This window comes from Ammodytes marinus (assembly GCF_949987685.1).
Source record: "Ammodytes marinus genome assembly, chromosome: 19".
NCBI lineage: Eukaryota > Metazoa > Chordata > Actinopteri > Uranoscopiformes > Ammodytidae > Ammodytes > Ammodytes marinus.
In genome coordinates this window covers 10890536-10905000 of record NC_137223.1, presented here as the reverse complement: position 1 = coordinate 10905000, position 14465 = coordinate 10890536, and the positions used below count along the sequence as shown (strand labels likewise).

Here is a 14465-nt window from a genome sequence, read left to right as displayed (position 1 = left end):
ATTCTAAAATTAAATAAATAAATAAATAAGATTCTCAGTTCTTATTGGCTGTTGGGACTGTCCATTCACTTTGGCACCGACGTTGTTCGTGTAGAGCGTGTCAGGGAGGGACCATAGGGGAGGGACCAAAGAGAACAAGTGGAGCAAATTCTCCACCCCAGCTTTAAGTGCAGCACATTGCATTGTGGGATATGGATTGCAGAAAAAGCAGCCATGAGCACTCCCCTTTGTTTCCCCCATTGTGGAAACTTTTGAGGGCACCATAGAGTGCAGTGCATAAATTTCACATTCAGAATTCAAACACGATCATGGTTAACACAGGTTGCTACACTGTAAATAGGGAGTGATTTCAGACTAAGTCTTCATGTTTTCAGGCATGGAAAAGTTGTTCACTTTTCTGCTGCAAGATGACACCACGGTAGAGAAAGGGTTAGCTCTGGGGGATTGGAGTCTAGAGTGTGTGAGTATATGCCAGTCGAAGGTGGAAAAAATGTAGAAAGAAATATACCTGTTTAAGTCCCGCGGAGCAAATAAAAACAGAGGTGAACGCGTGGAGTGCATACTTTAGGTTTATAATCTGATATTTTTTCTCTGGATTTTGGATTTTGTTATTGCATTTATTTTTTTAAATTTCAAAATAAATACTTACGATAAAATACATTGATATTTTCCTTCACCAACCAGACAGACAGACAGACAGACAGACAGACAGACAGACAGACAGACATTGAATGTAGGTCAAATACTGTGTCCCTGTCTCTCCTCACCACCCCATCTTTCACCTTGTGCTTTCTCTCTGTGAGTATACCTCGCTTTCTTCTCCTGATCTGGGAAACAGTGTCAAATTGCAGCAATTAGAATAGGGAGAAAGCTACCGTGTGCGTGTGTGTGTGTGTGTGTGTGTGTGTGTGCGTGTGCGCGCGCGCGCGTGTGTGTGTGTGTGTGTGTGTTTCAGGGTAACCTTATCGCAGTCATTCAAACCCACTACAAAGAGTCAATGTTAACTTTATTCACAGCAAGGACGGGGCGGTGTGTATTTATGTGTGTGCGAGAGAGTAAGTGAGAGAGAGAGAAAGAGGGGAGTAAGTGTGTGTGTGAGAGAGAGAGAGAGAGGGAGAGAGAGAGAGAGAGAGCGAGAGAGAGAGAGAGAGAGAGAGAGATACAGAGAGTTCTCAGTGGTAGCTTAATATGGTGACAGCTTTGGGACAGCTAGGCAGCTCCAGCAGCTAAACATAGATGAACGCAGCTAACTAAAGCAGTGTGTGTGTGTGTGTGTGTGTGTGTGTGTGTGTGTGTGTGTGTGTGTGTGTGTGTGTATGCAATGTGTCATATTAGATGTTTTGATCAGATGTGGATCAGACCAAGTTTTTTGTCTTTTTTCTTTTTTTTTGTCTAAAGCTCCAAACAACGTCAACAAATAAACACACAAACAACTGTCCAGCAAGAAGTCACACGGCTGGTAAATGTTTATGAAGCATCCATGACATTCACTGTTAGTATAAGTTATGACAAACTCATTTTTATCAACGTTAAATTGTCTCTCTTTATGAATAGATTTGATTTCATTTATATTTTATTCTGTACTGTAGCCTGTTTTTTATACTCTAAGCTCAAACTAGCAGGTCAGGTGTCTGCATGTTTCATCATGAAACCATATTAATGCAGTTGAGATTGAAAGAAACAAATGTTAACTGACTGTGGAAAGAAATGCTCACCTTACTAAGTTAAATTTCTTTATTTGTTAATTTACACAAGGTATATCAAAATTCATTCTTCGCATATCCCCTCTCAAGTTATCGCACGTCAGAGGGGGTCAGAGCGCAGGGTCAGCCATTACCGCGCCCCTGGAGCAGTTTGGGGTTAAGTGCCTTGCTCAAGGACACAATGGTAGAGATGGTGTGCACCGTAGATATAATACCATCCACCACCACATTAGTTTTACAAATAACACCCTCCTGTCCGGTGCCGGGGATCAAACCAGCGACCTTGTGGTTACTAGTCTGCCCCCTTTTCCTAGGCCATCCTACCACCTCAAGAAGTAGTAAATAAATGAATAATACATTTGAGATCTATACAGTACGATTGCTATAGAATTAAGACATTTAAAGTCCAGATTTGTTCAAATTAAATATAATTTGTTTGGCTATATCAAAGTCCTGTATATACATAAATAAATTAAAACAACTCATGCCAACCTAATCATGCACAAACTGGGTGTTGTCATGCAACATCAAATGTTCATACACCTCTTTTTAGGACTATTTCTATCTGGAAATGAGAACACAAAGCAGATGTGCACGCTCTAAAAAGGTTGATTTGGACTTTGAAGTAGCTAAAGTGTGAAGCGTCATTTATCCCCCGATGACACAATGTAGTCCATTATCCATACTTTGTTGTTGCACTTAGGAATAATTCTGTGATTTCCAAAATAAATAACTGATTTAATTTGCTTATTTTTACAACGCACATTATTTCAGATACAGCTGTTTTGAGACTGCAGAGGAGTGGAGGCAAATTATTCACTATTCTATAACGGCTACTAAATTGCATATAGCTTACTGCATCTCCAGAAATGTCTGCTATTTTAACATCTCGCAAGTGATTTCAATACTTGAAACAACAGAAATAATAAATCCAAAGCAGTTGCCTTAAGCATTTTATTGCAGCGACCTTCCATTTTTGACAGGAACTAGTCATGACATGGCCAGGGAAAGGTTTTTTCTTTAGAGGATATTTGAGAGCAGCACAGCCAAATGAGCACTTTAAATGTTTATTTTAATGCTCAATCAGCCCAGTTAAGCCTTTTGCATCTAGTATGCCTGGTGTTGTCTACAATGAAATGAACTGTGAAGAATACATTTTGTGTCAGCGTGATTTGGACACAGCCTTTGTCAGCTCTTTTTTTTCCTTTTTTCTTTTTTTTTATTGAACAGCTGGTGTTTGCAGGCCATTCACATTGGAAACCTGATCAAATCCCTCTGGCTTGATAAATATGGCTTCAATTTCTAATTACAGTTACTACTATTCCTGTTCATTTTGGCAAACAAAGGCACTTAAATACACTGATCAGAAAACACAGTGGAATGATATCACAAAAGAGACACATTAAAAGAATTGAATTCATTATGTTTTGTTTTGGGATTGAGACATAAACAAACACAGACACAGACACACACAGACTCACATGTGGACACTCACTCAGACCCTGGTATGCAGACTCATTAAAAAAAAACTTACTGTCACTTCCAAATGTGTGAACATCTCACTGGACTAATACAAATAACGCTTTTGGCCCAGTTTTAAAAACAGTGTGAATGCTTCAAGCAATAACCTGACTGTCAAACCTAGTGCAGGCAAATAAGGGCGGAGATATTCACTGGAGCTATACACAAAGTCATCTCCCTGCAACGTAATTTTTTGAGCTTGAGCTGCCACTAAAAAAACAAACAATTTGGGGAGTTGTTTTTCGAATGCTGCAGTGTATTTTGAATGACAAGTCTCCTGACAGCTCTGCAAGCAAAAAAAATACACGGTTCAATATTTACACACATTGCATAACGTTTTTTAATTTCTATAAAAAAGAGAAAGATTATTGTTTTTAAACAGTGGGGAGAGATAGAGAGATAGAGAGAGAGAGAGAGAGAGAGAGAGAGAGCAGTAGCAGTGAGAGTGCAGTGCATACAGACAACAGCCCCTGGGTACAACTAAAAGAGATGGCCTGGTGTGTGTAACAAGCCAATTGAAATCCATTCTCTTTAAGTCTGCCTCTTTGTAGTGAACTGCCAAGAACACACAGACAAATGAAAAACGCATGTATACACGAACACTACAGCTCACCAACTCACTCGCTCACAGACATGCTGGTAATTTGGCCTTAAGCTTTTTAAATAGGCTTTAGTCCGCACAAAACACCACATGCTGCAATCTCTCCCACATTCTTGCTTTTGGCCCGAGCTACTGTCAAACACAGAGATGAACAAAGTTGCACTGGACACAGCCAGATGTTTTGTTTTTATCTTCTTCCTTGTTGCGCATAAAGATATCTCATCAAGCATTAAAAAGCTCCCGACACATATCACACTCACGCTTTTTAATTATTACATGAGGTCAAAATTAAAAGGAGGTTATTATTTTAAAAGCAAATGGTATGTCATGTTTGAGGTCTGTTTCCCATTACCATTTACAATAGGCAATACCTTTTGGCTAACAAAAAAGGTTATAGGCTACCATGCCAGTGAGCTTTTACATCCTATAAATATAGTTTTGTAATGACTTATTTTGAAAATGGCAGACTCCAGATTCAAGCTTCTGTGACAGTGCTGATTGTGAGTTGAATAATCAAGGTTTAAATCTGCAATCTGAGTGATTTGGATGTTAAAATAAATGTAAATAAATAGTAAAGTCATGTCATTGGGCCGTTTCATTGGTCTCCACTAGCCTGGCTCCGCCCGCCTACCTACTTCCGCTCAATTTTCATTTCACTTCAGTAGTCAGTCTGGGGGTGCGGTGTGTTCATGGAATTCTGCTCGTCCAGACTTTTGGCGGGCCAATCAGCGAACAGAGCGAATGGCTGAGAACGATGACGTCGAAGTCGCGCTCCAGTTTCAGTTGAATGCTGCGTTCCTTTATACTCGGATATCGGAAATTTCTTGGTAGTTCCGAGTTCCGACCTGTCTGTGTTCCAGTGCATCTGCTCGGGAAAGTATGGACGCCGACAACCTTTCTCATCCAAATAACTAAAAGTTAGGCTCTAGCAAGTTACCGTTGCCAGGTACGGTAGATCCATAGACTACAATATGTAGTGAAGTCGGAAATTTCCAAGTTCCCTGTACAACTGAAACGCACCGTCAGAAGCCGGCTCATGACATACGTCTGACCAAACGTGATGCGATTGGTTGGCTAATCCAGAGTGGCACTGGGCAGATCCAATAGTTTTAAACTTCAACAGACACCCGCCTGACACCCGCCTGCAAGTGAGTGAACGTTTGCCAATTACAGCACGTCCAGACCTTCTGTACAAATGAAATTAAGTACGATGGTCTGGTAGCACCAGGCTAGGTCTCCACATGTGTATGTCTAAAATCCAAGTGCTTGTTAGGGAGCTGTCAATATTGTTTGCAGCATTGTGTGGTGTCAGTGATACTCACTGTACTGTAGCAAAGTACAATAGAGTCAAGTGCTAAGAACATCTTGAATTTGTCTGCATGAGATACCTCGTATTAACTTATCTGTAAGGACGAGAGTGGTATTGATCCAAAAAGCTGATAGCAGTAAGCATCTTTGAGGAAGAATATAATAGGAAACCAACATTCAACTAAGCAGCGCTGAAGGCAGGAGGGATGTAGGAGCAGAAAAAAAGACAGAAAAAAAGAAAATAAATGGTCAAAAGGTGGAGTAAGCAATTCCGGAGAATGCTTGTGGTCTAACAATTTTTTTTCTCCCAAAATCAAAGGATATCTCCTCAAGATTAGCAACCTGTCCTTTCTGTGTGTGTTAATCCTCATCTCTGTTTGGTCTGTCTGTGTGTGTGTGTGTGTGTGTGTGTGTGTGTGTGTGTGTGCGTGTGTGTGTGTGTGTGTGTGTGTGTGTGTGTGTGTGTGTGTGTGTGTATCTGTGTGTGTGTAGCTGTGTCGTTTGTGCGTGTGTTATGTATGGAGAAAAATTATTAATTATTATCCAAATTATCGGGGAATTCAAGGTAGTAATTTTACCTAGTGACATGTATGTATTTATGCTAGTCTCTGTGTGAGTGTGTGTGTGTGTGTGTGTGTGTGTGTGTGTGTGTGTGTGTGTGTGTGTGTGTGTGTGTGTGTGTGTATGTGTGTGTTTGTGTGTGTGTCTTTGTGTGCGTGTGTGTAGGGGAAGGAGGGGTTATATCTGCGTGAGTATGTTAAAGTATTTAAAAGAGCTGTGGATAAGGAAAGCACTTTGACTGACAGGCTCTCTTAGGGTCCTGATCACTCTCCTCCCGCCCCCTTAGAGCAAAACCGCCAAATGATTTGACAACAACGAACAAACTGTTTGTCAATCAAACTATCTGCTCCATTTCCATGATAACTGCAATTCAACTGAATCCAGTTCGAAGCTTACAACAAATTGTTGCCATGGTGAGGCCTGTTCCACCCACCTCCTCCCATCCCTACCCCACTCCAATTGGTCTAAAGGCCAGGACACACCAGTCCGACTACCAGAAAATGGAGTCTGCCGATTCAGGGAGCTCCAGTCTTCCCGTCACGGCCGAAAAAGTGCAAAGAACACACCAAGCCGACTGTTGCCTTTCCGTACGCTCTGCGCTTGCGCGGGACGTAATGTCTCCATAACAGCAGGCGGCGCTAATCTGTATTGTGGCCCGAAAAAATACGGAAGCCGGAAATGATGGGAAGGCTCTTTAGACCATAAACATAGATAGAAATACGTATTTATATTTATGGACCATAAAGAGCACCGTTTTTAGCAGAGAGTGTCGAGCATGGTGTCGAGCAGTCAACAAGGGTTGATGCATGTGAGTACTCGCTGAACGAAACAAACAAACACATTAAAACAATGGCTAACTGTTGTTAGCTGTTTGTGCTACCCGCCTCACTTCCGGGCTTCACTGAGTCGCTAGCCCTCCACAAATCAAATTGCTCCATCTGAAAGACTGCTCCATCTGAAAGACTGCCCGCCCGACGACATCTACGACGACCGATTTCACGGCACACACCAAACAGATTCGTGTCCCCGCCCCCTCCAGCCTCTACGACGGCGATTATCGGGCCGATGTGTCCGGGCCTGAACAGTCTTTACACATTTACTAGTCATTTCTTAATCTGTATGCATACTAACCCGTAAGCCTACATTGGAGAAGCATGGCTGGATCACATTTAGTTTGATATGGAATGACTGCAGGTCTAACAAGCTTAATAATAGAAAAAAGAAAAAGTGTGATTATTTTAAATATTACAACAAAGAAACTTGTATAGACTAAGCCTTAAAAATGATGAGGATTTAGGAACTACGCTCTTGTGAAGTCAGAAATGATTTTCAACTCACTTCAATAGGTCTCTGCAGAGGACTTTCACTTGATTGTCAAGTTAGACACAACTGCATGTCAAATTCACAATTCAAAAATGCATCAAAATATTATGAACATGGACTCCCTTTTTTCTCTCTCTCTCTCAGACACACACACGCACGCACGCACACACACACACACACACACACACACACACACTAACTCACAAGGACCCTCAACTCCCACTTTCTCATTATTTAGTCTTTCTATCCAGAGAGACTCAACAATAGCAAGATAGGAAATGAGGGTGATGATGCAAGCACACAAACACACACACACACACACACACACACACACACACACACACACACACACACACACACACAAAATCCTGCTGTCATTTTCTGAGTGAGATGACTGAGGTCGCGAGGGAAATTCAGCACACTGGAGGGTAAATAGCTTTCCTTTTGGGCTGATCAAGATTCACACATACACACACAGACACACAGACACACAGACACACACACACACACACACACACACACACACACACACACACACACACACACACACACACACACACACACACACACACACACACACAGGAGGGAGGCCTTTCTATTGTTATGTTGAGGAATACAAAATAGATTAAAGCAAAATAGATGTAATGCAATGTTTGATTGCTTTCTTTTTTTAAATGAAGTTGGTTTTGTCCAAACAGTTAAATATATACAGTGATGCACTATGTTTTATATATAAACCAGGCAGTGCGTTATGCCCACGAGAACTGACACAACTACATCAAAGAACAATATGCAAATGTGTTTAGTAATCTCTACACTTGAATGTATATTCCACCACAGCCAGACCTTCTACACATACATAAACAAAATAGAAGCCGCCACCCACACAGTGCAAGCGCCCATGATCTACTGCTTTGCACTGGTCATTGCACTTAAGCAATTCAAATGGGGCCCTTCATCACCCATCATTGGTGTAGTGAATGGGTTATTATAGCAAACTAATATCCCTCAAGATCATTTGTGTTTCATGGGGGTGAACTGGACAACAGCGGTTTCTTCACTGACACATTACACAACTGATCTTACAGTATTTTATTTTCACTGTTCCTTTATTACTTTTTTTTTTTTTTTTTTTTTTTTTAATACCTATTTTATTTCTGTTCTTATGATATTCTAATGTCTCTGGGCTCTGGTCTTTTTCCTGTAAAGCACTTTGTAAAAATGTTAAGAAATGTGCTATGCAAATGAATAAATGTAAATGTATTTGTAAATGTATATTTCTGCGGGCATGTCAAACACAACCATTATATAAAGATGAGACATCCCAGTAGGTGATCATTGAGAAAAAAGTGCCCCGGTATTAAAAAGCTTTTAAAGGAATGTTGTTGTGACAAATGAGACGTAAAGAAAAAAAAAAAATCTAATTCTTTCACACTCACGCAATGGTTATTATGATATTTTTTTCCCCCGTGCATCTCAATGTAAATTTGACAGTGGATAAGCACATGGATAGCTACGCACACTAATATTAAGCAGCACTACAGTGGTGGAATTGTGTGTGATTGATCGGCCTGAATCCATTAACGTGTCAAGATGGCTGCTGCTGTAGGCCTACAACCTGGCCAGAGATATAATTATATTCTACATGTAGTGGTTGGCGTAAAAAAAATTAAAAAGATAAAAAATAAAGCTCTCTTCAGTTTTACGGCTTACCATCTTTTTTGTTCCTCTCTCTCACTGCCTCTTAACTAAAATTAAAAATACCAAAGAATAACATGAGTCCGACCCGAAATATTTCAACAACCAATTGCCAATTGTTACATTCGTATATGAATCTATAAGAACAAATTCAAAGCTTTGTTAGTTTTCCAATGTACGGACTGCAGCACAACTTTTTATTTTGTGGCATTAGACAGGTCTTGGTCGCCAAAAAAGCAGTTTGAATTGTGTTGTGAACGTATTAAAAAGAATATTAAATTGAATATGGAAGGAAGAGAGATTTGAATGGACTAAGATTTGTTTGATTATGGGGCAATCTATTGTAAGACGCTCTCCACTAAAGGGCAAAGTGGTTAGTCACTTCAGATTTCATGCTGCAGTTGCTTTTGCCATGTTTGATTATTTTTGAGGATGTGAGAGTCTGAACAGTGTCTTTAATGTGCTGTTTATCGTGTTTTTTAGACTTGTTCAGGACCACCTCCAGGATATAAAAAGGACAGGTTATATATAGGTTATAATTCTAGGTGATTTGAGGTAAAAAAAAAATGTGTGACCATGAAAGCCTGTACAAATGGTGTTAGACAACTCTAATGGGCAGCTTAATGGACTGCAATTATATCAATCTTTTTTCTATAATGTAGTACCCTTTTCGCTGTTGCTTTGCACACCATATATTTCCTATCTATTTTTCTGCATGTTTCTTACTTTGTACCTCACCTTCCCCCCAGACCAATATCCTATTTCTAACTCTCCACTGTTTTGATAAATTCGAGGGAACTCTGCAGCACATTGTGAACAGAATCAGAAAAGATGGCGGAGTGAAAAAGATCATGACCGCATTTAATCTATCTGGTGAGGCCACTAAAATGTGTAAATTGAAAAAAAAACTGTCAAAATGTGATTTTTTTTTTTTTACATCAGTCTTTTTTTAATTGATGCATGGTTCTTTGCTGTCATTAATATATTGTGACAATTTGTGCAGAATATTGGCTTTCCATTATTTATCTTCAATCAATTCGTTTTTTAACATTAAGAGCAATTTTTGATACACTTCTCTTAATGAACTGAGGGCTTTTTGAGGACTAAAGTCTCTCAGCCTTATTAGTTTAATTCTCATGACATCAAAATAATTATAATCTGGAGGGTTTAATCTGTCATACTTCCAACGTAAACTAAATGTCCTAAATCTACCAACGCCAGTACACGGCCCCTCCATCAAATAGAGCCCTGCCAAGCTTTCCAAATCAAAAATGGAAACCCAATTATTTAAAGAGTGACTCATTTGCTTAATAGGTGATTGATAGCAGAGTTGGTTTAACTTATCCCAGCACTGCTGAAATAATAATAGGTAGAATTATTCCCTGGATGACTAAACAACAATTGATATTTAAAGAGATGAAAAATGTCATATTGATATGGTTTCAATGGTCAATCCCATTTAAACAAAAATAATAGCTTTTAACTGATTAAGTGTTACTCCGTTAGACTTAAGAAATGTTGCATCTGGTTACAGGGTACCAGACTGGTGGTGGAGCCCTTGAATGTTATCAGGGTTTCAAATAATCTTTAATTTCATAGTCCATAAAATAATGTTTAACTGTCAAATGGTTTTACATTTATCATTTTAAGAAAAAAAAGAGGAACATTATGCATCTCTTAACTTCAGAAGATGGCTATTAGGCCACGCCATAGTTATATTATCCTTTACTTGTATGGTCTCACATAAAGTCCTGGGTTCAACTCCACCAGCCACTATAGGGGTCTTCCTGTGCAAAGCTAAAAGGTTCAATTCAAACTCCAAAAATGTAGATATGTTCAGGTTGAGTGTGCCATCCAACTGTCCATAGATCTTCCAATTGTGCTAAGGTTTTTGGAAGTTTCTGGAACCAACCTTTGCCACCCAATAGCTTGATGAGATATGTGACATTAAACAATACTGATGCAAAACTTGGTAATTATTATAATAAAATCAATGTAAATGTCCTATTGATTTTGTTATCAACAATAATAATAAAATAACAATATTTGATATTTTGTTTATTGATTTTCTGTGCATGCTACACAATGATCATTCTCAACTAACAATATGCAGACTTTACCGCGGTACCACTAGTGTTCCTGATAACGCTTTATAGCAATAACTCAACTCATTTTCATAGTGTTCAATAAACCACACAGCAGAGTTATTCATGTTTTCGATGCTGTTAAATTAACCTTGATGAACAGAAAATTAATTGTAATGTGCCTCGCCGCAGAGAACAGCGGCTGTGGTCAGGTTTGATTCATGGCGGTCACAGTGGATTCCAATCATGACAAGTCACCATTAAAAAATCCTTTGCGAAATAACATAAATCCAGGCCAACTACCAGCTGTCATTTCTTTGTGAAGCAGGGCTCTTACACAGCCACCTTTGCCAATACTACCAGGAGTGAATGTTTGAAAACTCAGAAGACAAATTGTGTGAGTGTGTAATGTTGGGGTTAAGCCTCCAGTGAATGCATGTGTGTAAGTCAATATGTCCTCACAAGTATAGCGTGTATGTATGTACTGTATGTACTGTATGTGTCTACCTGTTTCAAGTCCAGAGTGATAGTCACATAGTGGTACATCCTGCCGTTCTGAATGGAGGGACTCTGCCACCAACGGTTGGTCCCATCTATGGCATATTCTATGGGATGACCCTCTGTGCACACAAACACACACACACACACACACACACACACACACACACACACACACACACACACACACACACACAGGCAGACAGACAGAAAGAAAGAAAGAGTGAGGTGAATAGCAAGGGCATATCGGTAGTTTTTGTTCTATTCAAATTTTTTAAAATCTAAAAAAATTGTCCAAAGAAATTGGACTCTTTTTCTAAAATTCTGACATTTTAATAATTCAAGGCCTGATGTCAAGAGCACATTTTTCCACTTTGTAAAAGGAAGAACAGTACATTTACTTTCCATTCCAGATGTGTTTTTTTTCCACTTCTGACTGAAAATAATGTCTACCTATTTGCAGAACCCTACTCCAGGCCCTCTATAACTACTTCACACAATAACTTTAATGGAAGAAGCAGACGAAAAACAAATTATTACTGTATTATTATATACATCAAAAATCCCTATGCAGAGCTCTTATGCATGCGGTGTACATGGGATTGTTTTGGTGTTTCCATGTGGTTTAGAGAGTAGTCTTAAGAGAAGATGTGAATTTGCAGCTGTCAATCACCACACTACTTATGTGTGACATTTCTGTTAAAAACCATGGCAACTGTTGCTAGCAAAATACTTCTTCCCTCCCATTAAAGTCTTATTTCCTGATTACATATTTCCTATCTTTAAGTATCCTGTTCTCCTTCCCCTTAATGTTTAGCTTACCCTAAGCTAACCATCTTCTGTGTGCAGCGTCATCTCTCAGCAAGAAAAAACTGTGAGCAATTTGGTCAGCTTCTTTACTCAAATTGGGTCTTACTTTTATTATTAAAGGTGCTACAAGGAACTTTTGTATATTTCTGAAACAGTCTAATTTTCTGTAACTGCCAACGAGACCATCAGTCTAGTTTTTCTTAATGCCTTTGTCATGGGTACACTCACCCAGGAACTACAGCTGGCGTGGAAAAAAAAATTACCACCGCTTTTGTCGAAAGGGGGTGCAAGAATTACCAGAAACTGAAAGTTCCTCAGAGCACCTTTAATACAGGTAGAAGTTAAGTGATTCAAAATGAGCATTTCAGTCTACCTTCTCATCCCCAGTATGTCGGACTCTTTCTTCTTTTTTCCTGCTGTCTTTGACCAACTGCCTGACCGGTTTAGCTAACCAAACCAAGCTAGCTGAGAATGTAGTAGCTCAGTGACTGGCTGGCTAGATGAATACTGACTAAGCTATTAGTTCCCTGGTTACCAGTCTAATGGCGGACCGCTTTACTGAGATACTGATTGGTTGTTTGAATGGTTAACTTCATCATTAATTGATTGATTGACTGACTCTCTAGTTGGCTGTGTAAAAGATGGAGGCAGGCAGGCTGATTTTTGGATTGTAATTTTCTGATTAAGTCCTCAGTTCAATCAGTAATAATAATTTCAGACAAAATTATTGGTTAACATCTGGCCAATAGGGCTCTACTTAACTAATCATGCATGATTAGTGATTGTTATCGCTGTGCCTATAAATCTTGCGTGTGTGTGAGTGAGTGAGTGAGTGAGTGAGTGAGTGAGTGTGTGTGTGTGTGTGTGTGTGTGAGTGAGTGAGTGTGTGTGTTTCTATGTATGTCTCACCTAAAGGATTTGTACTCTTTTGGTTGCAGATTCGACACTGAGGGTTTGTGATTGGCCGGCCTGGTACATGCTCCACCAGCTTACAGAACATCTCTGGACCCAGCGAACCACAGGTAGCATTAGCTGATATATCTGCCATGGACGCCAAGTTCAACACAGCCGGGAACAGTCCTGTGAAGAAAACACACAGGCAATTATATAAGGAAATACACAATGAAAAATGCTACAATGCTGTTTGCATTAGTAGTACTGACATCCATGTTGATGTATAGATGCAGCAGGTTTTCTTTTGCTGGAGTAAACATAAGTATGTTTTGAAAAATGTATGCTTGACACACACATAATGAAGTTGATATACATTTTCTAGTTTGGTTGTGAGTTTGACAGCGAACAACCATATTTCCCACATGTCTGATAATTAATTTTATTAAATCCATAAAAAAAATCACAAAGATGTACATGTACAAGTTGACATGTTAATACAAAACCAGACAATTAAGCTAATTATATATGATAACCATCACTAATGCAGGTTCAAGTCCATTCAAGGCAGATCAAATGCGGTCAGACTGGCTTTCTTCTTCAAGGCAAACGTAATCATTAAAAAGCATAACAGCAGCAGGGGTTATTAGGAACCTCCAGCACATCCTTCTTTGCATACAGGTTTTGTATTTCAGATCATTAAAACTATGTCGGTATCTCTGTGTAGTCTTGTTCCAAGTGAGACGGCTGACGCGTGTAATGTATGTCAGTTGCACTGAGGTTATGGGTAATTAGCCTGGAACACGGGGGAGGAGGTAGGATTTTTGTACAGTCCAAGTTAGTTAATCTGTCTGTATTTTTTTCGGTACAGTTAACATCGTTTACCCCCCACAGGGAGCGAGGGCCAAAGTCAACTACGCAGGCTTTGGCTAGTGTAACGCTATATCAAAATACTTTTTATTTGCATTATGTTGCTCGAGCCAATTCAATTTTTTCCATTTCCTGTCCATGGATATTTTTCACTACTGGAGCATAATGTAAACTTGGAGAGAACATGCATTATGGCAAACACTGCAAAGTGCACACACCTTTTTTCCCCCGGTACATTGCTGGAAACCATCAATAACGTAATACTATGCAAACATTACTTTGCTTTTCTCCCTAGTGCCCTATACGGGATGGTTGTGGAAATAATAAACAAAACATTTCCTGGAAGACATGAAAATAGAGCTGCATATTTTAAATTGTACAGAATCTCGGAGAAAAAACTAGTACATTATACATAACACTTGGAGCCATATGACTCAGGCCGTGGAGGAAAGAAAATAGCACATTGATACTTTAGCATTTATGCTTAAAAATACTAAAATACGATTCATCGATTATCAAATTAGTTCTTAATGATTTTTCACTTCACTAACCGATTACTCAATGAATCCTTTCCGAGCTTCCTCTTGTTTCCTTATA

The 14465-nt window shown here is 39.4% G+C and overlaps 1 protein-coding gene across 1 annotated transcript in view; it reads right to left on the bottom strand.

The window, feature by feature from the left end:
- lama2 (laminin, alpha 2) overlaps positions 1-14105 on the bottom strand; it is a gene marked incomplete at its 5' end in the record, with an annotated part of 158628 nt that extends 144523 nt beyond the window's left edge. Inside the window, 3 exons of the mRNA XM_080048250.1 lie at positions 11307-11419; positions 13017-13187; positions 14087-14105. Of these exons, the coding sequence (XP_079904376.1) occupies positions 11307-11419; positions 13017-13187; positions 14087-14105 (303 nt within the window). The remainder of the gene's footprint in view (positions 1-11306; positions 11420-13016; positions 13188-14086) is intronic.
- Between the last annotated feature and the right edge of the window lie 360 nt (positions 14106-14465).